This window comes from Notamacropus eugenii, chromosome 5, assembly GCF_028372415.1.
Source record: "Notamacropus eugenii isolate mMacEug1 chromosome 5, mMacEug1.pri_v2, whole genome shotgun sequence".
Classification (NCBI taxonomy): domain Eukaryota; kingdom Metazoa; phylum Chordata; class Mammalia; order Diprotodontia; family Macropodidae; genus Notamacropus; species Notamacropus eugenii.
In genome coordinates, this window is record NC_092876.1 from 77,090,536 (window position 1) to 77,113,406 (window position 22,871).

Sequence of the window (22,871 nt, forward strand, 5' to 3'; positions counted from 1 at the left end):
CCCCCATCTGCCTGCTCCAGGGCCCCATCCCCGGTGACACAAACATGCCATTCACCCTACCCAGACAGGTGTGTCTGACCTGGGGGAGAGGAACCTGCCTGGGCTAATCACTTCCAGCTCCAGTTGTAACTGGGAGGGGGGTTGGAAAGTGAGAAGGGCACTGGTTTTTGAGGCCCAGCCTCAAAGGGGGATGGGGTCAAGGACTTCTGCCAAATACATAGCCTCTGAGACTTCTCTGACTTTTCTAGGGGGCAGCAGGAGCTGGGGCTCCCCAAGTGATCTAAGCCCCTGCCGAGGAAGAAGAGGAAGCAACAACAATTCAGCTTTAATCATATAATTAACATATTTTAACCAAAACATACAGAGTTTTTCATTGTATCTCACTTTAGATTTTTCAAGGTAGAGAGGGCTGAGGTCTTCTGGGGTATTGGGGTGGGATTTTTTTTTTTTTGGCTTTTTCAACAATCAAAGTGAGGTCAATGTTTAAAGAAATATATATATTTCTCTATATCTAACATTTCTATTAGAACAATAAAAATCAGAGGCTTTTGGTCTCGGTTAGTGCTAGGTCCAGCTTGGTTCCCCAAGGGGATAAGGCAGGGACTTGGCCCTTCCCTTCCTTTCCCCCCTTTCTTGGTCCCCACTGCCATGCTCTCTGTCCAGCCAGGGGAGGGTAAGTGAGAGCTGGACATTCTCAGAGGTGCCCTCACAGGAAGGGACAGGGCTCCAGTAACAGAACTGAGCAAGGAGGGTCAGGCGGCATAAGTTTAAAACAGGCAGGAGGAAGCTCTCCCTCCCAAACCTCAGCAGTTCGGACACTGTCCCTCAAGCTTACTCTTAACACCCGATTCTATCAAGGATGTGGGCAGAGCTCGGCACAGTACATACAGTGGTTATCAATTTCTCCTTGTATGTGACAACTTTCTACGTGAGATTGGGTGTCAGATGACCCACAGGAAGAGAAGGACACCAGTGTGGGGTCAAGCTCCCTCAGTAGTCCCTTAAGAGGCTTGGGTCCCAGCCTAGCCAAGCTCAGCAAACAGCACCAGGACCAGTGATAACAGCCCTGGTGGGGAGGTGGTGGGGGAGGAAGAAGACTTGGCCAGTGGCTACCCAGTGTTTGGTGGTAGCAGCAAGGCCTCTGTGAAGCAAAGCAGGATCTCCAGGAGACAACAGCCCTTCCCCTCCCTGTCCAAGGTGCCCTCACCTCTACCTCACCACATCCCCAGCCCCTTCAGAAATGGCTTCAAGTCTATCTCAGTCAGATCAGACGTGTTGTCAGCGAGATCTAGGTCAGGTCATTCAAGAGAAATTTATGCTTAGTGAAGGGCATCCCTAACTTTTGGAGGCTGCAATCAGACTGTTCCCATGCTGTCTACTGATCTGACTGCCAAAAAAAAAAAAAAAACAAAACAAATCCCAGGCCAGTTGGACCAAGGGATGGCCCAAGGAGGTACTCATATTTTTAGAATAGTCCAGGAATGCCTCTGGCATGTGACTGACTTCTCAATCAACCTTTGCCAAAGCCTAAATGAGCATCCAGTGCAAAGGTGTCTCCAGAGGGTGAAATCTCCCAAAATGGGGCAGAGGAGAAAAAGCAGTACATATGAGCACTGGTACCAGTGGCACAAGGCATCCCTCCTCTATACCCTGTTCAGCCTAGTGAGTGGCAAACCTGAAAGAGGGGAAGACAAAAAAACCAATACCTGTGTCTGAGCTGAAACCTCTTTCCCTCCTCTCCTGGAAAGGAGAGAAAAGCCCATCAGCTCAGAGAGACAGGGATCTTGGCCTCAAGCTAGTGAGACGGGCAGCACCTGGGAAGAGCCATTGAGACTACTGAGCACAACTTTCATGCTATTCATTCTCGACTGTTGATTTCCGATGCCCTCAGAAGGGAGTGGGGACAAGTCCCTTCATCCTGGCCTAGGGGCACATTGGCACCAAACCCCTCTACTGATGGAAGAACCTAGGGGAGGGTTGTGAAAAGAATGGGCAGAGGAGTTCATCCCTCTCCTCCCCTTTTGTGCTTTGTCCTTGCCTCCAAAGGTCAGGGACAGCCCCCCTTCCTGTCCCCCTTCTGAAATCTCAAGACCCAAAGGAACAGGGCATGCCAGACCCCATGCCAGTGTGAGAAGGCTAGCCAAAGACCCAGAGAGTGAGAACCGCTGCCATGTAAACAGGAGCCTTGTGGAAAGGAGGCAGGCCCCGCTCCAGGGGTTGCAGGTCCACTGGTGAGGTGGTGACTGGCAGGATGGAAGGCCGGCCATCTGCCCTGGAAGATGGACGGGCAGCTGTCTTTGAAAAGTGCTTTGATTCAAAACTACTATAGTGTGCTTGATTACAGGACTAATTATCCCAGAAATTGGAGGGGGTAGTGGGGTAGGGGAAAGGAGAAAGAGAAGAGAAAAATTTTTCAACAGAAAAAAAACAAAAACAAAAATCCCAGGGAGCTCTGGACCAGGCTCTAGCCTCTTCAGGGCTAGGGCTTTGGGGCCAGCAATCATTACTCCCTCTTCCCATCATCTGTCCTTCCTCAGCTAAGCCAGGATAAGGTTGGAGATGGAGACATGGTGACTCTGGGAGTGTCCATTTTTCTGTAAAAAGGCAAAAGAAAACTGCCTAACTTGGTGGGGAAAGGTGCCCTCACCAGGTTTGCATAAATATCAAAGGCCGTGGAGGCTAAGGCTGAATTCTTCCTTTGTATTAAGTTAAGTATCTGTCCAGTTCTCCTCATGTTCTCATGCTTCGACCTGCCCAGGTCCCTGAGAGATTGTGTTCTTAGGATGGGTCAGTAGTACCAGAGTGCTGTTCTCTCAGGTCACACCAGCTCATTCTGTTTTTCTGTGGAAAGGAGAGGGAGTGACCTGTTAGAGGAGGGGAGGTCCAAGGATCTGAACAGCCCAGTGATATGCCCAAGACAATGAGGAGGGCCAAGACAGGCCCTAGCCTATATGGAGATCTCCCTGCTGTGCCATCCCCACTGCCCACTGCTGACACTCAGTGTCACCCTCGGGTGGAAGGGGATGGCTGTTCTGGGAGGTAGAGAGGTCTCCAAGTGGAGGAAAGAAGGAAACCTACTATGTGCCAGTCCATGTGCCAAGCACTTTACAACCATTGTTGTCTCTGATCCTCACAATCACCCTGAGAAGGTGCTGTCATTATCCTCATTTTACAGATGACAAAACTGAGGCACACAGAAGTGACTCAGCCCAGGTTACACTATTAGCAAGTGTCTGAGGCCAGATTTGAACTCCGGTCTGTGTGACGCCAAGTCTAGCACTCTAATCACTTGCAAACCCAGCTGCCAATGGTGTCCTCATGATTAACTGGCATTGTCAGAGATGCAGAGGAAAGTTTGGCTCAGACCTAGGGACCTCTGAGGGCCCTTCTTAGCTCAAAGCTACTAGGAATCTTTATCCTTCCCTCCTCCCCAAGGTTCCTATGTATCCTCTGTCCCACATTACCCATTCTGGGATCCTGAGGACTCAGACCCTTCAAGGGTTCATTTGGTGTCTCAGTCAGTTTTCTCATGACTCCCCGGGGCTCCTGAAAACACCAGAGGAAGCCCTGAGTCTGACTGAAAAAAAAAGAGCGCTGGATTTCCCAAGACCCGAGTTCAGCAGGTGCTAGATGACTGGGGGCAAACAGCTAAGAGGCTCAATGTCCTCACCTGGAAATCAGTGCTCACACTCCCTGCACTATCTGCCCGCAGGATGGTGGCGAGAAAGGTGCTTCTACGCCACAAAGTGCTTACAGAATGAATAGGGAGCCATGTCACTAGGGTGTAAACTTGTGGAGGGAGCCCTCATTTCCCTCCTCATGACTGGCGCAGCCCTCAGGCCCACCCTGCCACTCTGGGTACCTGAGGCAGGACTCAGAGGCTGCGGCTCCAGGCCCACCAGCTGCACAGTGCCTCCGTTCTCCGCCAGCTTTCGCTTAGTCCTGTCCTCGAGGTGGGAATGCCCATTGGAAGGTGAGGCTGATGGGTTCTCGGCCTGCTTGATGCCAGGAGAACCAGATGGAGAGACCCCCACTGCTGGCTTCCGAGCCACAGGAGGGGCAGACTTGCTGGGTTTCCTCTGGGCCTGCGGTCCCCGCTGCCCAGAGAAGGTCCGAAGTTCTGCCACCAGGTTCCGCTGCAGGTCAGCCTGGGCCTCAGGAGAGACAGGTCGCTCCAGCTGCAGCTTCTTGGCACCCTTGGAGAAGATGAAGCTGGCGGTGGAGGCAGGGGACTGTGGCCGTGGTGACATGGCCTCTGGCTCAGGTGGGCCATTGGATTGAGGACCAAGGGGGCCTTCAGTGGAGGCCAGGCTTGAGACCTTGAGGCGCATGGCAGCGTGAAGCCCACTGGAGGGTGGCTGGCCACCCCGCACAGATAACGCCTTCCGAAGTGGTTTCTGTGGTGCAGGGGGAGGGGAAGCTGGGACTTGGGAGGCTGGCAGGGCTGGGGGCGCAACAGACCGCAGCCGCACCATCTGCAACAGGGAAGGTGTGACAATAGGGAGACTGGCGTCTTCCTTGGGCGCAGGGATGCTCTTACTGCGCCCCAAGGGCTCCCTGGATAGCTCTGGGGGCTTCCCAGAACTAGGCTGAAGGCCCGAGGCTGGCAAAGGTGGGGGAGCAGGTGGGGACCCAGATGTAGACAACGGTTCAGACTGGGGTTGGCTTCGTGAGGAGACAGTGGCCAAAAAGGAGCTCGAGGTCTGTGTCTCAGGTTTGGCCACAGACTGAGGAAGAGACTCCAGAGGAGCAGAAGAGGCCTGGACTGGGGCAAGAGGCTCAGCAGGGGTAGGGGGTGGCATTGGGGACTCTGGCCTCACAGGCGAGAAGAAGGCCTCATCTGGTGGAGGGAAGTCAGCCATAGACAGGTCTTGTTCCTCTGGGGCAGGGGGAGGGGGAGGAGGCCAGTTGGGGTCCTGGGGGGCCTCTCCATCAGAATTCAGGGGTGCTGAGGCTGAGGCATGGGCAGCTGCTTCCACTTTCTTAGCAGGTGGTGGGGGTGGGTGGTAAGATGGGGGAGGTGAAGGTGGAGGAGATCCCCCTTTGGGTGGTGCAGAAGATTCCCCATTAGATTTCACTGGGGTCATAGACCCCTGGATAGGAGAAGGAGCAAAATTAGAAACAAGGCTAGGAGTAGGAGTAGGAGTAGGAGTAGAAGTAGGAGTAGGTGTAGGGGTAGATGTAGATGTAGATGTAGGTGTAGGTGTAGGTGTAGGTGTAGGTGTAGGTGTAGATGTAGGTGTAGGTGTAGATGTAGATGTAGGTGTAGGTGTAGATGTAGATGTAGGTGTAGGGGTAGGTGTAGGTGCAGTTGGAGCTGAAGTTGGGGTCTTAGGTTTTGAGGGTGGTGGTGAGAAAGGGGCTGGGACTTTAGGGTGAGGGGGAATGACAAACCTGTCAGCTAGGTTGGCTGAGGACAAGGTAGCATCCAGAGGAGGCAGAGGGGCAGCCTTATCTATAAGAGCTGGGTCACAAGATGAAACAGAGGAACAGAGGGAGGTGAGTGAGGAAGACACTGAGGCCCCAGGGGACCTCAGAGAGCATACTCGCTCAGGCTTTAGAGGCCTTGGTGATGGCTTGCCTGGGGAGGCAGGGGGCCCCATCAGCCCCTTAGGAGGCAATGTCGGGGTGCCACTTTGGCTAGAATAGCCACTAGAGGGAGAGAGTGTGCGCTCGGGGGAGCCCACAAGGCGCTGGGAGGTGCTAGGAGATAGAGCAGGGACCTGGGCTGCAGGGGCCACCTCCTCACGCTCTCTAGCCGCAGGGAGCTGTGGCTGCTTTCGTTCTGGCTTGGGGGGCAGCCCAGGGGCCCCATCAGCTGGGCCTCGCTGGTGAAGGGAGTAGGTCCGGCGGGGGGGTGCCGGTGCCCGTTTAAGCTTCCGCAGAGACACGCTCCTGGCAGATGAGTGTCCACTCTGAATGCTGGCGGTGTCTGACCCATCGGCCCTGCTGCTGCCCACACTGGGTGAAGCCTGCCCACTGCCTGTGGCCGTGGAAACCCCACTACCCGCTGTACTGCGGGGGCTCTCTCGGCTGGTGGCACACCCCTCCTCACGTGCTGGCAACCCATCAACTCGGTCTTCTGAACCCCCTTGGGATGACAGCGTTGATCCGTCGGACACAATTGTTTCTGTGGACTGTGAGTGGCTCCAGTTGTCACTGGAGGAGGAGGCATGGCGGCTTCTGGGTCGACAGGAAGAAGAGGAGGAGGAGAAGCGCCCCACGGAGCGAACGGAGGCTGGGCTGGCTGACATGAGGCTGCAGCGGCTCAGGGTGCGGAGGCTGCAGCGGCTCAGGGCCACCACGTCCACTGTTGGGGGCAAGACGGCATTTGGGATGATTTTGGAGAGGTAGGTGGCCTGGGGTGAGATGGACATGGCTGGGCTCAAGGGCTCTGAGGATCCTGCACCACCAGTCATCCCCGGCACAGCTAGCGACTTGGGCCGGACCAGCGGGGACAGCCGGGCCCCTGTCCTTCGGCCAACAAGGCTATCATCACGGTAGACACGGTCAATGTGGCGCTGTAAGGCAGCCTCATCCCCAGACCCTGCTTCCAGCGCAACCAGTGACACGCGGACCCCAGGAACACCACTCCCAGGGACTGCCAGCTGCCCATCCACTGTGGGGATGTGGACCACTCCCCCAGTTGCACCATGCCCATTGGTGAGGTGAGCAGGAGGCCTGGGCATGCCAGACACATCATGCCCATTCCTTAGACCTGGAAGTGGATGAAAAGAGGAGCCAGTCAGTGAGATGTGGATCTTCTCCCTCCGTGGACCTAGAATAGGGCAATGCAAACAGCCCTAGACTGGGGGTCAGAAGACCTGGATCCAAGATCCATCTCAACATTACTGAGTTGTGTCACTAATGAGCAAGTCAATTTACCCCCTCTGAGCCCCTGAACTCTCCCACAAGGCTCCCACAGTAAGTATCCTGTAAACCCTAAAATATTCTAGGAAGAGGAGCCATATCTTCCTTCTCATAGCTTCCATCATTCCCCAGCCGTCCCCGGCCCACCCAGGCAAAGGCTCACCCAGCTCCTTCTGGACATGCTGTGGAAGCCCCAGCACCGTGCTCCGCCTTTCTCGCCTTCTCCGGCCTGATTTCCCTGGTTTTGAGGGGAACGAGTCATGAGGTCGGAAGGTGGAGCCTGCAAGTGAGGGAGTTAATGGAGGCATGAAAGGATTAATGAAAATGCCATCACACACAGATACACCCAGGAAGGCGGTGGATGGGGGGCCCATGGCCTGTCCCTAGATACACACCTTTGCGCTGGATCATCTCCGAACGGATGGACAGGGCATCCTCGGCAGCTGAGCTCTCCATAGTAGATGTGGTACTCTGGCTACAGAAGGAAACACTGTCCTCGTCCTCGGTGCCCATCTGGGATGACTGTGGGGACAGACAGAGTAGAACCAGGGAGGGTTCTGGGAGTCAGGGGCCACCCCAGTCTGCTTCTCCTTCAGGATTCACAGCACTCACAGCCAGAATGAACCTGAGCCCACACAGTTCCATTCCTTTACTCTTGGAGATTAGCAAAGGAAAGAAGACATTTGCCTGAGATCACCCAGGTAATCAGCAGTAGAGTTTAAATGTGAGTGCAGGCTCTCAGATTCTAACCCACTGCTTCTTCCTAAGGCCCAGCCCCTGGGAAGGTTTGGGAAAGATGAAGAAGAGAGGGAATCCAGGCCAAACTAACCACCTTCCTGCCTCACCTTGAGGCTCTGACTGTCTCCATGGTCCCAGCAGTCCTTGTTCTGTTTCTGTTTTTCTGAAAGACAGAAAAAGAAAAACTATGCAAAACTCCAGCCTTTACCTCAGGAGTCTTTTGGTCAGAGGCAGACAAAAAGAGGTAGTAGCTCTAACTCCTTCCCATCCTGCCATCAGGGCTTCCTGCCCTGGGGTGTCTCCCCCACCCCACCCAGCCTCACTCAGGGCCCAGAAAGTCAGGGGGACCACAGGACTTAGAATAAAAAAGAGCCCTAAGCAAGCATCTGATTCACCTTGCTCGTTTTTACAGGCGCATTTGGACACATTTTTACTGAGGTCCAGAGGAGTCAGCCTTGGACATGGGACACATCCTGCCACATCCTCTTCAGTCCAGCTCCAATGCTGCCGCTTCCCAGGAGCCTCTCTCTCAGACTTTCCATCACACTTTTCTTAGTACTTTTCTCATGCATTTATCATATAAGACTCTCACTATCTACACTGGTCTCCTTCCCTTCTAACCCTGGTAACCCAAGGGGCTAGGAGAAAAGGTGTCCAGCTGCCTGGAGGCACAAGAGCCCAGAGGGAGAATCTGGGGGGAGTGGCACCTTGGTGCTGCAGGGATCGAAGTCCTTCTTGGGCCTGAAAGTGAAGTTCCTCCAAGTGAGGAGGGCGGCTGCTGGGAAAGAAGACATTGTCCTGATGGTCATCCGACGCAGGCTGCTTGTGGTCAGCTTTGCTTGAGCCTGGGGACAAGGGAAGAAGAGGTCACAGGATCCATGATCTTGAACTGCAAGGGACCTCAGAGGTCATCTAGTACAATCCCCCCTCATTTTATAAATAAGGAAACAGGCCCAGGGAGAGAAGGTCACTGCCCAAGTGTCGCCCAAGTGGCGGAGCCTGCACTCAAACTCATCCTCCAGCTAGAAATCATCTTCTTTCCAGTGTACGATGATGCTTCCTCTCACTGGCTGGTTAATTTCTAAAATATATCTCAGTTTTCTCTTTTTTTGCAGGGAAGGAAAATGAGACACAAAGAAATCTTAAGAGACTTACCCAAGGATGTATGAATTTGAACTAAGGTCTTTAAACTCCAGGTGGTAAAGTGGAAAGTTGAGTCAGGAGGATACAGCCCTAACCCCCACCCCTCCTCCTCACTGTGAGCAAAGAGCAGGGACTATCTTCTGCCTTTCTTTGCATCCCCATCAGTGAGCACAGTGCCTAAAACATCAATGCTATTTGACTGCCTGACTGGCCCAGAAGGTGAGTGAGCTCACATGGCTCAGCTCCAGGCCCTGCCTCGAGCCAAGAGCAGAGCAGAGTGCTGCTCCAGGGGAGGCGGTGGAGTGGCAGCTAGACCCTGGGCTTCCTTCCCACACCTGGTACCACTCTACCTTTCTAGTCTCATCTCATAGCATCGCCCTCCATAGATCTCCTTTGCCAAAGAAGCCTCCTTTCCTTTCCTGCCCCCACCCAGGGGCACTTATGTGTTTGTGGGTTGGGGGAGGGAACAGAGGCTTCCCAGGGAGGACAGCAAAGACTCCCTTAAGTCTGTCTGGTGGCCTCTCTCAAGAGGCTCTCCAAGCCTCTTCCACTCTCCCTTTCTTCTGGACCTGCAAGCATCTGTGGCTGTCCCCCATCCTGCTTTTGCTCCTGTCATTCCCTAGGCCTGGAATATCCTCCCTCCCAAAGGACAGGCAGTCAGGCAACAAACATTTATGAAGTTATTAAGTAAAGAAGTTAGGAAGGAAGGAAAGAAGCATCTACTAAGCACTCAGTGTATGCAGGCACTATGCTAAGCCTGAAGTGAGGAAAGAAAGAGAAGAAGCAGACATTGCAATGAGCAGTAAATTCCTCCCTCTCTTTAGGTGACCTAGTGGATAGAGCTCTGCACCCGAAATCAGGAATCAGGAACCTGAGTTCAAGTCCAGCCTCAGACACTAGCTGTTCGACTCTAGGACAAGCGATTTAATCTGTTGTCTGCCTCAGTTTCCTCAACTGTAAAATAAAGACAATAACAGCATCCACCTCAAAGGGTTGTGACGATCAGAGGAGCACTCACAGTGCCTGGCACACGCTCAGTGCTTACTGAATGCCTATTTCTTTCCTTCCACAACCGAATTCAAGTGACAATGCCTCTAAGAAGCCTTGCCCCTCAGCTCTCACACTGCACTGTTTTGTATGTTTCTAGTGGAATTTTTTAAAAAAACCAAACCTGTGATTTCAATAGTATAGGGGAGCCCTGATGAGGAATTTCCTCTCCCAATTTGCAGGGGCATCGTCTCTACTGTTTAGAGTCTCAGAGAGTTGCCTGGGCCACTTTAAGATCCCATCACACACTCCTCCTCTAAGTGGGGTGGAGGGGTCTGCTGAGTGCTGACACAGACCATTCGATCAAGTGAAGTGGCCTCTGCCCCTTTAAATAGAATATATAACGTAAGCAACAAGGGGGAGGTGGATCATATGACTTTAGCCAAACCTTTCTGCACCTTACAGAGGACTATTGAAAGGGGCAGAGAAGGCCCCCCCCATACACACACACCATGTAAGAACCTGTGGAAGAGAGGACCTGGTCACTGGGCAGGACACTGATGATCACTCCTCTATTTGAAGTACTTGGAAATCCCCAGGCCCACTAGGAAGGATGAGGATGCTAAAGGAGCTGGTCTATTTAGGACAACCCTACCTACCCCCATTAAAATGCTCAGGGACTCCCACACTCTCCATAGAAAGGATAGAAATTCATAGCTTCTCTGCTCCCACCCTGACACTCCAAGACTATTTTCTGAAGTTTGTTCACATCACACACCTCATGTAAGGGGGAGTTCCAGGTTCTCTCTTCTGTTTCCCACAATCCCATCTAATCTCAGAGTCAACAGGTAAGACAGTGCCTGAGATGCAAAGGTGAATAACAGGGTACTCCCTCCCTTCTATCAGCCCTAATCTTCCTTCAAACGTCTTCACCGACCATATCTAAATCAATGAGAGGCACCAAGAGGATAAGCTACTTGCCCAAGGTCACAAGGTCACAGTATCATAAGAACCCTAGACTAAGAGCCAAATGGGATGGTAGAGATCAATCAGTCCTCCCATTTTACAGAAGATGAACCTGATGCCCAGAGAAGTATTTTGCCCAAGGTCACATAGGTGAGTAAATTAAAAAGCTGAGATTCAAGCCCAGGTCCTCTGACACCAAATCCTCTCTACCATGTCAAGGAGCAGGATTTGAACCCAGGTCTTCCTACTTACAAGCCAAATTCTATCCACCATACCAGTTAAGGAATAAACTGAGGCCCAGAGAGAGGAAAGGCCTTCCCCAAGGTCACACTGAAGTTAGTGGCAGGATTGAGAACCCAGGTATCCTGACTCTACAGTCAGGCCTCTTTCCTTGCACCAACTTCCCAAACACCTTTATGAGAACTTGCGGACTTTACTTGTCTACCTAACTCAGATTCACCCACAGTTAGCCCTCCCCTTTCCCAGAGGCCTAAAAACTGAGTTTCAGACCCTTCAAAGGCTTGTTGCTCAAAGCTAGTAAAATCAACCCACTGGAGGCCCCAAACCCAAGACCCCAGCCTGAGAATGGGTACCCTACAGAACATGGACTGGCAGCTGGAGATAGACCCTGGATGGATAGCAGGCAGAGACTGGACAGGAAGGCAGCCTCAAGGATACTGAGGCGGAGAAGGGCAGAGGGCTACAAGATTTCTTGGGGGGAGGGGTAGAGTGACTAGTCTGTTTCTGACTCCTCAGCTCTACCTTCCTGGCCCAGACGTGCCTGCTCATACACACATATTCCCATACATAATCACACACAGATAGATATAATCCCATACACACATACCCCCTGCTCAGTGTGCACCCCCCCTACTCCACCCCCCAATGGGGCGGTGCCCAGACAAAGGGAACTCTGCTGGGCTGATGCAGAAGGGGAGAAACACTGTGCCTCCTGCTTTCACCTCTAGAATATGGGCAAAAGGAGAGAAAGCCGGTGGGCCCCATATACCCTCCTCATCCAAAGGAGTCACCTTCTCCTGCCCTTCTGGCCACTATTTGCAGAGCCTGCCCCAGGGGGTACAAACCACAGGGACACCTCTCCTCCCTTCTGGAGCTCCCAGGCTCACTGAGAGGGACAAGGATGCCAAAGGACCTTGCCTACTTCGTACAGCCCCACCCCCACTAAAATGCTCAGGGAATCCTACACTTTCTATGGGAAGGGTAGGAATTCCAGAGAGATCCACCAGCTTGGCGCCCATAAAAGCGCTGGGAGCTCCCCAGGGTGGGGCAGGGATGCTCGAGGACCCAGTCCAGATCAGTGCTCGCCCCACCCCACGCAGGCTGTTCCCCACTCACCCCTTTTCTTAAAGAGCCCGAGGAGCGAGGGGAGGTGCCGGCCCATAAACACAACCATGGCGGCGGCGGAGGGGACCCCGAGCCCCTAGTCCCCCAAGCTCTGCGGCCCGCCCTCGCCTGTTGGAGCTGCTCCGCCTCTGTCCAGGCTTCGGCGAGACTGAGACTGAAACTGCGCCAGCTCGGAAGGGAGGGAGGGCGGCGACTCTGGGGCCGGGGGAGGGGCTGGCCGGCCGCCCACTGCACCACCGGCTCCCCCTCTCCTCCCCTCGGGCCCCAGCCCCCCGGAACGCGACCCCAGGGGCAGCCGGGGAGACTGAGACTGGAATACTCTCAGTCTTCACCCTATGGCCAAAAAAAGGGAGGCACTGTAGTATTTGACAAAGGAGCCTTAGAAATGCTTACAAGGATCCTCTACAGCAACTCGCTTCTCGTTTTTACAAAAGAGGAAACTGAGGCCCAGAAAGGGCAAAGGACTTGTCCAAGGTCACAGCTAGTGAATGACTGAGATGGGATTTAAACCAGGTCAGAAAATCCCAGGATATTAGAGTTGGAAGTGAACTTAGAACTCATTTATTCCAATCCTTTAGGCTGGGTTTGGTTTGGTTTGGTTTTACAAAAGAGGACACTCAAGCCCAGAAGGGGTTTACCCAAAGGTCACTAGTTGGGCTCGCCAGGTGCTGTCTGGTCCAACTCCTATCTGAGCAGGAATCCCCAGAAGAGGGTCATCCCATCTTCTGGTGAAAAGTCAAACCTAACACCTGGTATGGTAAAGGGGAAAGAGCCTTGGCTCTGAAGTCAGAGGATTTGGGTTCAGATTCTGCCACTGATAAAGGATTGTGTGGTCTTGGGCAAGTCACTTCTCCCTGGGCTTGATCTGAGTTACCCTGGAAGTCCCATCTAGATCTTTGATCCTCTACTTTAAATTATGTCTTCCAACCGACTTACTTCAGCTGAAGGCACCAGCACCTCCCAAATCATCCAGCTTCATAACTTTTTCTACCTCCCCTAACCAATCAGCTGCCAAATCCTGTCAATGCCACTTCAGAACCATCTTGTACCTCATTTCCTATAATTCAAGTGCCTTCATCATTTCCTTTTTTGCAACAGCCTCCCCTACACCTGGTCTCCCTACCTCCAGTCTCTCATTTCCAAACTATCCTCCACACGTCTGCCAAAACAATCTTTTTATGGCACGATCTGAACTACATCCCTCCCTTTCTCAAAAATCTCTAATGGTTCCCTAATTTTTTCCAATTACATGTAAAGATAGTTTTCAATATTCATTTTTGTAAGATTTTGAGTTCCAAATTTTTCTCCTTCCCTCCCCCTTCACCAAGACAGCAAGCAATCTGATATAGGCTATACATGTACAATCATGTTAAACATATTTCCACATTAGTCATGTTTTGGAAGAATCAGAACCAAAGGGAAAAACCATGAGAAAGAAAAAACAAAAAAAGTTAACATACTATGCTTCAGTCTGCATTCAGACTCCACAGTTCTTTTTGTTATTTTCCATCATAAGTCTTTTGGAACTGTCTTAGATCATGGTATTGCTCAGAAAAGCTAAGTCTATCATAATTGATCACTGAACAATTGTGCTGTGTACAATGTTCTCCTGGTTCTGTTCACTTCACTCAGCATCGGTTCATGTAAGTCTGTCCAGGTTTTTCTGAAATCCAAATGTTCATCCTTTCTTATGGAACAATAGTATTCTGTATTGTTCAACCATTCCCCAACTGATGAACATCCCCTCAATTTCCAATTCTTTGCTACCACAAAAAGAGCTGCTATAAATATTTTTATACATGTGGGTCCTTTTCCCATTTTTATGATCTCTTTGGGATACAGATCAAGTAGTGGTATTGCTGGATCAAAGGGTATGTACAGTTTTATAGCCCTTTGGGCATAGTTCCAAATTGAATGGCTCTCTAGTATTTCTAAGATAAATTACAAATTCAGCCTCATTTATAAGGTGTTGCATATTCTGGTTCCAATTGACCTTTCCCGTTTTATCTTACATCACTCTCCCCCCACCCCAATATGGTAGCCCAGCCATGGAAACCTCATCATCCTGCAAAATCAAATAAGCCTTGGTACTCACACTTCATCAGGGGTACCCTCTGCCCCTCTGATTGTAGAGCAAAGCCACTAACTCTGAATCCTCCATTTAATAAGGGGCCCAGGACAGATGGCTCCTCATTTCCCAGCAGCACAGCTGGGTATCTACTCTCTTCCCCACTTTTCAGCTTTCTCTTGTGTGCAGCCTTCCACATTAGATGGTAATCTTCGGTAGGGCAGGGACCAGCTTTCATGTTTGTTATTTGCATCCCCAGCACTTGCTCCGGTGCCCGCCACATACCTAGGTAAGCACCTAACAAATGTTTAGACAGCCAAACTCGACTAGCTCCAATCCTCCATGTTTATAATGCACTCAATTTAACTCCCTGTACAATGTCCTTTAATTTTCCTTCAAGGCTGAGCTTAGGGGCCACCTCTTCTCTGAAGTTTTCCCCATCCCCCCAATTGCTATAGTTCTTTCCCTCTTCCAGTTAGCTGACACTGTACCCCATCTGTTCTTACATGTTCTATCCCTCCTCTTCCCATCCTAGGTAGGATGCCCAGGTTGTTTGAATCCATAGCACATAGAAGCAGCTGGTACAAAAGACAAGAGCACTGGCCTTGGATTCCCAAAGGTTCAAATCTTGTCTTCTGGTTTGCTAGTTTTGTCATCCTGGATAAGACACTCCAACCTCCATGTGCCTCAGGCAATTCCTTCGTCCCATCACAGTCATAGATGGCTTGTTATTAGTATTGGTAGAATGCTGGTAGAGGGAGTTCCCATACCTGGAATTACCTGAGCTGGTAAAATCCCAGATCCTTTTCTGTGTGTACCCAGCACAGCATCTGTACCTAGTAGGTGTTATAATAAATGTTTGTCCAATAAATTTAGGGTGTCCTTAAAGGATCTAAGCCAGGCTTAAGGCCACATGTGGCCCTCTAGGTCCTCCAGTGAGGCCCTTTGACTGATCCAAACTTCACAGAACAAATCCCCTTAATAAAAGAATTTCTTCTGTAAAACTTAGACTTAGTCAACCACACCTAAGGACCAAGAAGGTCACATGTGGCCTTGAGGCCACAGATTCCCCACCTGTGGTCTAAGCCTTGGGAATACCCTTGATTTACTGTTGAATTCACGGAGGTGACTTCATTTTGGGACAGGACAGATTTAATGGCTAAGAATCTCTTCCTTGCAACCATCCAAAATCTGCCTCTCTGCAATGTCTATCTATTGTTTCTAGGCCCCTCAAGGGCCAAGGAGAGAAAGTCTGATCCCTCTGCCACAAGACTACCTTTCAAATACTTAAAGAGAGCTAGTATTCTCACTGCTCCCCACTTCCAAAAGCCTTTTCTCCTGGCTAAAAATTCTCATCCTTTGACCATATTCATATTCCAGCTTGACAATGCCCTTCCTAAAATGCCTAGAATGAACTCACATGGGGCAGGCAATCACATGGGGGTCCAAAGAAGTGGCGATGCAAGGACACTTTCAAGGTCTCTCTCAAGAACTTTAGATTTTACTGTGCAACATGGGAGACACTGGCACAGGACTGTTCAGCATGGTGTGCCCACATCAGAAAGGGTGCTGTGCTCTATGAGCAAAGCAGAATTGAGACAGCACAAAGTAAACATAGGATGCACAAATTTGGAATATCCACCCCAAATGTTCACACGAACTCTCTGTGCCCAACCTGTTGCAGAGCATTCTAAGCTCATATTAGTCTGATCAGCCACAGTCAGACGTACTGAAACTTCACTTTCTCGTGGTGATGTCATTTTGGTCCTCTTCAAAGATCAAGGACAGCAACCAACCAAGAATGAACACAGTACCCTGCACGAGGTCTGACCAAAGTGAGGACATTAGGAGTGACGTCTGCCTCATTCTTGGCTCGGGTCCTTTCCACAGGATCCAAGACCTTGTTCCAGAGCAGTCCTCCTAGGAAAGGAGCAGGTGGCTAGAGTGAGGTCAGGGCTTGGGACATGAGGATCTCATTTTAAAGGCCTCAGTCATTGAAATATCCTGCACCAAGCCCAGTCCTGTGAAAGGAATATTTGCATGTTGCTCTGGATAGGAGCTGGTCAAAGCTGCCCTGGAGTTTGAAGCTCTGGTTTCTGGGGAAGGCCAGGCTCCTCTCAGGGAGCTGGGTTTGCTGAGGTGCTAGAGTCTGCTGGAAGAGCCCAGCCCTTCTGGGCCTACCATGGAGAGACCAGCATGCCAGGCACTGAATAGTACTGGCCTGGGAGTCCAAACCAGGCTTCCACATTTCTTAACTGTGGGACCCTGGGAAGTTACCCCCTCTCCGGAGCCTTGGTTTCCTCACATCTTAAATGACAATATTTTCACCAATCTCATGGGATTGTTGTGAGAATATCATAATCATGAGAATGAAATTTACTATGATTACCCTATTGGGCACGCTACAAAAGGTATCCTCTCTGATCCAGGACAGGGCTGCCCACCTTGTGTAAAAGGGATGCATGGAGAGCAGGGCAGAGGAAGTCTTAGGGGCTGAAGAAAGCCAACACTCAATCAAGATATGACTACTGTCTACCACAGGGTTGGAGCTGCAGGTAAAGGGAGATTAGAGAGCTACCCAGCCCAGTATCTGCCCTCAGGGAGCTCTCCAGCCTAGGAAGACACAAAGTAAAAACAATCATAACAGTAAATAAAGCCTAATAACTACAGCAAACATTTATAAAGTGTGTTAAGGTTTCCAAGCCTGCATTATCTTGTCTGATCTGAGGGAGTAGGGCTATAGCCTCTCCAAGATCCACTCCAGCCACACATTCATGTTCTTTTTACCCTCTGACCTTCATAACCACCCTGAGGATTCCCACCCTTGGTCTCCTGAAAGCCCCTGGTGGGACTCCCTGGCCCCAGCTTTTCTCCTCTCCCATCCATCCTCCACACAACTACCCAACAGATATCCCCAGTGCCAAGCTGACACCAGGTCTGACCATGTCACTCCCCTGCTTTGATCACTCCCTATTGCCTCCAAAGGAAAAGAGGAAATCTTTGATTTGGCAGCGAAAGCTCTTCAGAAGCAGACTCCAGCCAACTTCTTCAGGCTTACTGATTGATACTCCCCCTTTGCATACTTTGAAGGTCCAGGCAGACTGGCCTAAGTAGGGCTGAAGATCAGAGTTGGAAGAGAGCTTGACATTTGACAGATGAAGCCACAGCCCAGAGACATTAAATGGCCCAAGGAGGTAGTGAGTGGCAGAGGTCATATTTGAACTCAGGTCTACAAGCTCCAAACTCGGCATTCATTCCATGGGATCATGCTTCCTCTCTGTAAGGAACAGCCTTCCTTCTGCCTCCATGCCTTTGCAGACTACCTCTCAGGCCTGAAATATACTCCTACCCCCAAAAGAACCCTTAATTCTCCCTCTTCCTTCAACAGTTAATTCAAGTCCCACCTTCTCCAGGAGGCCTTCCTAATATCTCCAGCTGTCAAGCATGCCCTCCCCTATTGTCTGGTATTTATGCCATATATATTCTGTATTTATTTATTATTATAATAGCTAGGCTTGATAGGGATAGAGATAGAGGTACCGTGATAATTGCTCATGAATATGATTTCATTTGATCCTCACAACAACCTTGTGAGATAGGCATTATCATATCCCCATTTTACAGATTAGGAAAACTACAACAAACAGAGGTAAAATGACTTGCCCAGGTTTACACAGCTAATAAGTGTCTGAGGCCAGATTTGAACACTGTCTTCCTGACTCTAGACTCAGGGCTCCATCTACTGCAAGATCTGTATAGCAGATTCAGTAGGAGAGCCTCTCTAAGAAAATACCACTTGATCTATGTAAGCTCCTTGGAGGAAGGGGCTGTTTTTAATTGTTGTCTCTGTAACCCCAGTGCCCCTTAATAAACGCACGCTGAATAAATGAATGGGTAAACTGGAAGGGACCTTAAAAGACCACTCTCTCATGTTACAGATGAAGAAACTGAGACACAGAGTGATTAAGTGACTTACTCAGGGTCAAACAGTTACAAATTCAGCCCCTCTGATTTCAAAGGAAGTACTTCTTTCCCAAAAATGTCATTTTTCCACATACTCCCACAAACCACAACATACACAATAGAGAATTTCCCTCCCTACATGGCACATATATACTCCTCATACTGCATACATACATGTATACACCCATCACATTATGTATGTGAACACACATAGTTCATATTCTTTCCAAACATGCATTTACCCACACATAAGCCACATATCCACCCACATAAATGTATCACACATCATTCTCATATATGTGTGAACATACACATACATTCAAATACCATATTCTTCCTACCTGCTCCCCCACACACATGTGAACCACAGTCCAATCCCTCCCCCATCTCTACACAGGCATATTCCTCACACACATATAGAATCAAAGATATATGGGTAGAAGGGACCTTGGAGGGTATCCAATTCTATCCCAACAGATTTTACTGATGAAGAAACACACCTGGAGAGACATGATTTGCCTGAGGCCTTACAGTTAATGAGCCACAGGTCCAAGACTTGAACTAGGGTCCGCAGGGACAATGGGATTCTACTGGATGAGGGGGAGAAAAAAATCTGCTATGGAGTAGAGGCCCTGGGAACTCAGAACCCTTTCTGATAAGCTATCCGGACACCCCCCAGTGGCTAATTGCTGAGAGCATAAAAATTCATCACATATTTCCCATGAGCACACCTGCACTCCCACACACTTCCATACACCATGCATGCACACACACGCGTGCACACACACACACACACACACACACACACCATAACACCACCCACGGACACATGGCATCTCTGGCATTGACGGACAGCCCAAGGCAGGGTGGGGTGGGAGTGGAATCAGTCATTCTGCTCCTTCCTTCCTCAAATGAGCTACCATTTGTGGAAAAGACATATCACTATGATTCTAATTATTCACTTCTAGGTCTAGCCTTTACTTCACCAGTCTTTTGGGGGGGTTTTCTCCCTCTCCTGGCCCCACTCCCTCCTGCAGAAGCCACCTCCTGGTCTCCTCTTCCTCTACCGACCAGCTCCTAATGTTGACTCTGGCTTCAGTGACCTGTCCCCTCTGTCAGAGTCCCCAGGAGAGTCTGGGCCAGGAAGCCTGAGGAGAGAATCAACTTCCCTGCAGCAGTGATAGGGGTGCTTCACTGTGTAGAGAAATCCGGCTCTATGGATTTCATCTGCCAGATAACACTGGGCCTATTTGCTGCTGGATTTCTTTGTGAGATTTTTCTGCTGCTTTTCTTGGAGTGCCCCCCTTTTTTTAAAGTATAGGTCCCTGTCTCTCTGGGGGGAGAAGACGGAAGGGGTTGAGTGAGCTGTGTGAACATCCTCCCCTCCCCATTTAGACCAGGGGCTGCCTCCTCCTTCAAAACAGGCAAAAAGTTGGGCCCCAAGCCAAAATCTAAAAATTCCTTTTGTTACCTCAGGGACAACAGGATTCTACAGGGTGAGGGGGAGAATAAAATCTGCTATGAAGTGCAGGCCCTAGGAACCCAGACTCAAACACTGGGTGGGGAAGCTGAGCAGATCCTCAACCCCTCTAGAGCATAAAGGAGTTCAGTTGCTTTCCCAGCCCGATCCAGAAGAAAGAGCCACTCACCAGGTCCAGGGGAAACAGACAGGAGGTGGGAAGGGACTGAGCAAAGCAGGCCTGAGAGAGAAGGTTGCAGAATGGATACCCCTAGGGATGAGGGTCCCAGGTGCACAACAGCTGGAAGGTGACAGCTGCATGTCAAGGGAGCCAAGTCCCCAAGCCTGGGCTTTGATAACATCTGGTTGTCTTGACAACCCCCCTCCCCCACCTGTAGTCTTGAGATCGGCAGCTGAAGGGCCTCCTCAGCTCCCAGTGGAAGCAAACCTACATACAAATGACCTAGGTCCTGGGACAAGGTTAGAGGGAAGGAATAGGGAACTTCCCCAGAGAAATCTTATTCACAGACTATTCACAAGCTGGCTGGACCCTGTCCAGACCCTAAAAACCCAGAGCTCTGCTCACGGTCCTGAAAAAACTGTCCAATACCACCACCACCAAGTCCGGGGGGCTCCTCCCCTATCTGGTTGAGGAAGGGAAAGAGGTAAAGAATAATTAAATTCCAATTAAACCTTATACTCAGGCAGCCTGATGTAACAGAGAACATGGTAGTAATGATAACTGACATGTATATAGTGCTCACTTTATAGACAGCTCATAACAGCCCTGTCGGATCCAAATTAAAGTCTGTGACAGACTGCATTATCCCCATTTTACAGATGAGAAAACTGAAGCTGAGTTGAAGTTAAGTGGCTGCTTAATCACAAAACTATGAACTGTCAGAGGCAGGATTTGAAACCAGGTTTTCCTGACTTCAGGGTCAACACCATACCATTATGCCCCCCTGCCTAGATGGACAAGGAGTCTCGAACACGGAGTTCCAAAGACCTAAGTTGAAAGTCCAGATGCTCAATAAAAAGCTGTGTAAACTTGGTCAAGATACTTCCTTTTTCTAGGTCTCAAGTTTCCCTATCTGTAAAATAAGGGCACGGACTAAGCGACCCCCAAGGTCATTTCCCAGCCGGAGCACTTCATGTTCCAAGGTCCTCTAATGTTTTTTTTGTTTTTGTTTTTTTACAGTTCCTTCCAGCTCTGCCATTCTATGATGTGGGAAACATCCTCTTGAGGGTGATGTCTCAACCTGCCCAATTCCTGTACAGGGGGCAGGGGCGGGGCAGGAGAGAGCACCCAAAGTACCCGCCTGACTCAGGGCAGAGGAATGAGGGGGGGAGGGGTATCCTGAATGGGAGGTCCTTCCCAGCCTACCTCCTGGGTGCCTCAGGGCCCAGCCTTCTCCACACTCCAGGACTGGAGGTCTACTTAGGGGAAGAAAAGAAGAGAGAAGAGGGGAGCTGGGGAGGGGGTGGAACTGGGGATCCCAGGCCCAGCTAATATGCCCCAGTTGCCCTAAGGAAGGGGGAATAAGGCTTGAAGGGGCAGGGAGAGTGATGGAGGGAATGCAATGGTGATGGCTGCTTCATATAAAGCCCTGTGAGAATGAGGGGAAAGGTGAGTGCCTAAGCCCACATTCCAACCCAAACAAAAGAATGTCTCTCCCACCCATCTGCCTAACTCCCCACCTGTCACTCTCAGGCTGGCCAAGAGGAGCTGGAGAAAGGACTAGCCCTGGTTCAGAAAGACCCCCACCTTCAGATTCAGGGAGGCCCTCTCTGTTCTCAGACAAAGGGGGAGGGGTATTGGACAACTGATCCAAGGGATGGAAAGGAAGGTTTGCAGCCAAGGAGAGAGGAAACACCTCATTCGGGTGTAGTGAACGCCAGGGGAGTTTCCAGCCCTGCCCCACTGAAACAACAGCAGCCTCTCCCCCTCCCCCAGCCAAGTGGACCAGCAGGTTTTAAGGTAAATATTGGGGGGGGGGGGGGGGGGAGAGAAGAGAGCTAGGAGGGCCCAGGAGAAAGAGAATAACCTTTCCACTAAAGGACCCTTCAGGCTAAGTAGAACAGAGTACAAAGAGCAATGATCAATTACTGTCCTAATTAAGTCTCCAGTTTAGTCATCCAAATTATAAAAATAAAGTAAGAACACCTTCGTGGTGTCACATTTTTGACTTTTCAAAGCCCTCAAAGACCAGCTAGGAAGGTATTTTCTTACAGAAAAGGAAACTGAGATCTCCAGAAGAGAAATGGCCTGCCCAAAGTCACAGAGGGTTAGCCTGCTTACCAGGCTTGCAAGATTTCCCCAACAAGAGGACCAAGTTTCTTTCCTTGCTCTCCAAAGTCAAGTGGAGTCACAAACAATCAAGACAAGGCTGTGCAGGGGCACCCAGCAGACGTCCAAGTCTTTCCCAGCTACGTACTGACCATCACAGAATAGAGGAAAGAGCTCCAGGTGGGAGGGCCTGAATTTGAATTCCAGTCTCCTCTCCTCACACTGCACATGGGCAAACAGGTGAGTCCCAGCGCCAGCAGGATCTAAGTTTTCTCATCAATTAAAAGGGAAGCTGTGTAAAAGTAGCAGACTGAGAACAGGCCTCAGGGCTGCCCCCGTGGCCATACATACCAGCCTATGAGAATAGGGCAGGAAGTGGATTGGAGAGATACTGTAAAGGCAGAAAAACACTAGTGGATGTGTGAAAGGGGGAGGGGATGACAATAAGGAGTTGAGTTTGACAGGAGCTTGTGGGTGGACTCGGTGGGCCATGAACAAACAGTAAGAGGGACGACACATAACCAATGCTACAGGCAACTCTCAAATTATAAATGGCAAGGCCATAACTGACCCAACCAGAAAGAGGTAGTTTCCATTTTGGGAGCATCTGGGAAGGGGATGAGTAGAGGAGGACCAGCCCTAATCCCCACAGGCAAGATAGAGAGAAGGCTGGGCCTGGAGTCAAAAAAACTTTCGTTCATATTCAGTCTCAGAGTAACCCTGGAAAAGTCACTCTATTTGCCTCAGTTTCCTCAAATGCAAAATGGAGATAGGAGCACCTACCTCCCAGGGTTGTTGTGAAGGTAAACGGAGATCATATTTGTAAACGCTCAGCACAGAGCCAAGCACACAGCAGGTGCTATATAAATGTTTATTCCTTTCCTTTCCCCACCCCTCAATTAAGAAATTCCCCAATGGCCAAGGCTGACCGACACCTACTCTGCAATTCTGTAGTCTTAGCCTGGGGCACTGGGAGAGATGAAGGGACCTATCCAGGGTCACTAGGCCCGTTTGTATCTGAG

At 50.4% G+C, this 22,871-nt stretch overlaps 1 protein-coding gene across 5 annotated transcripts in view; it reads right to left on the reverse strand.

Annotated features, from left to right (window-relative positions):
• Nucleotides 1-318: 318 nt before the first annotated feature.
• The window catches only part of NHSL3 (NHS like 3), a 41,838-nt gene continuing 19,285 nt past the window's right edge, over nucleotides 319-22,871 (reverse strand). For 4 of the 5 annotated variants that reach the window (XM_072609796.1, XM_072609799.1, XM_072609797.1 and 1 more), the window contains 6 exons: nucleotides 8,316-8,453; nucleotides 7,716-7,771; nucleotides 7,266-7,392; nucleotides 7,034-7,150; nucleotides 3,863-6,718; nucleotides 319-2,841 (listed from right to left, as the gene is read on the reverse strand). In XM_072609796.1, coding sequence (XP_072465897.1) covers nucleotides 2,819-2,841; nucleotides 3,863-6,718; nucleotides 7,034-7,150; nucleotides 7,266-7,392; nucleotides 7,716-7,771; nucleotides 8,316-8,453 — 3,317 coding nt within the window. In that variant the 3' untranslated portion in view covers nucleotides 319-2,818. Of the gene's footprint in view, nucleotides 2,842-3,862; nucleotides 6,719-7,033; nucleotides 7,151-7,265; nucleotides 7,393-7,715; nucleotides 7,772-8,315; nucleotides 8,454-12,060; nucleotides 21,551-22,871 lie in introns of those variants that run through there. The other variant, XM_072609798.1, reaches the window with a different exon arrangement.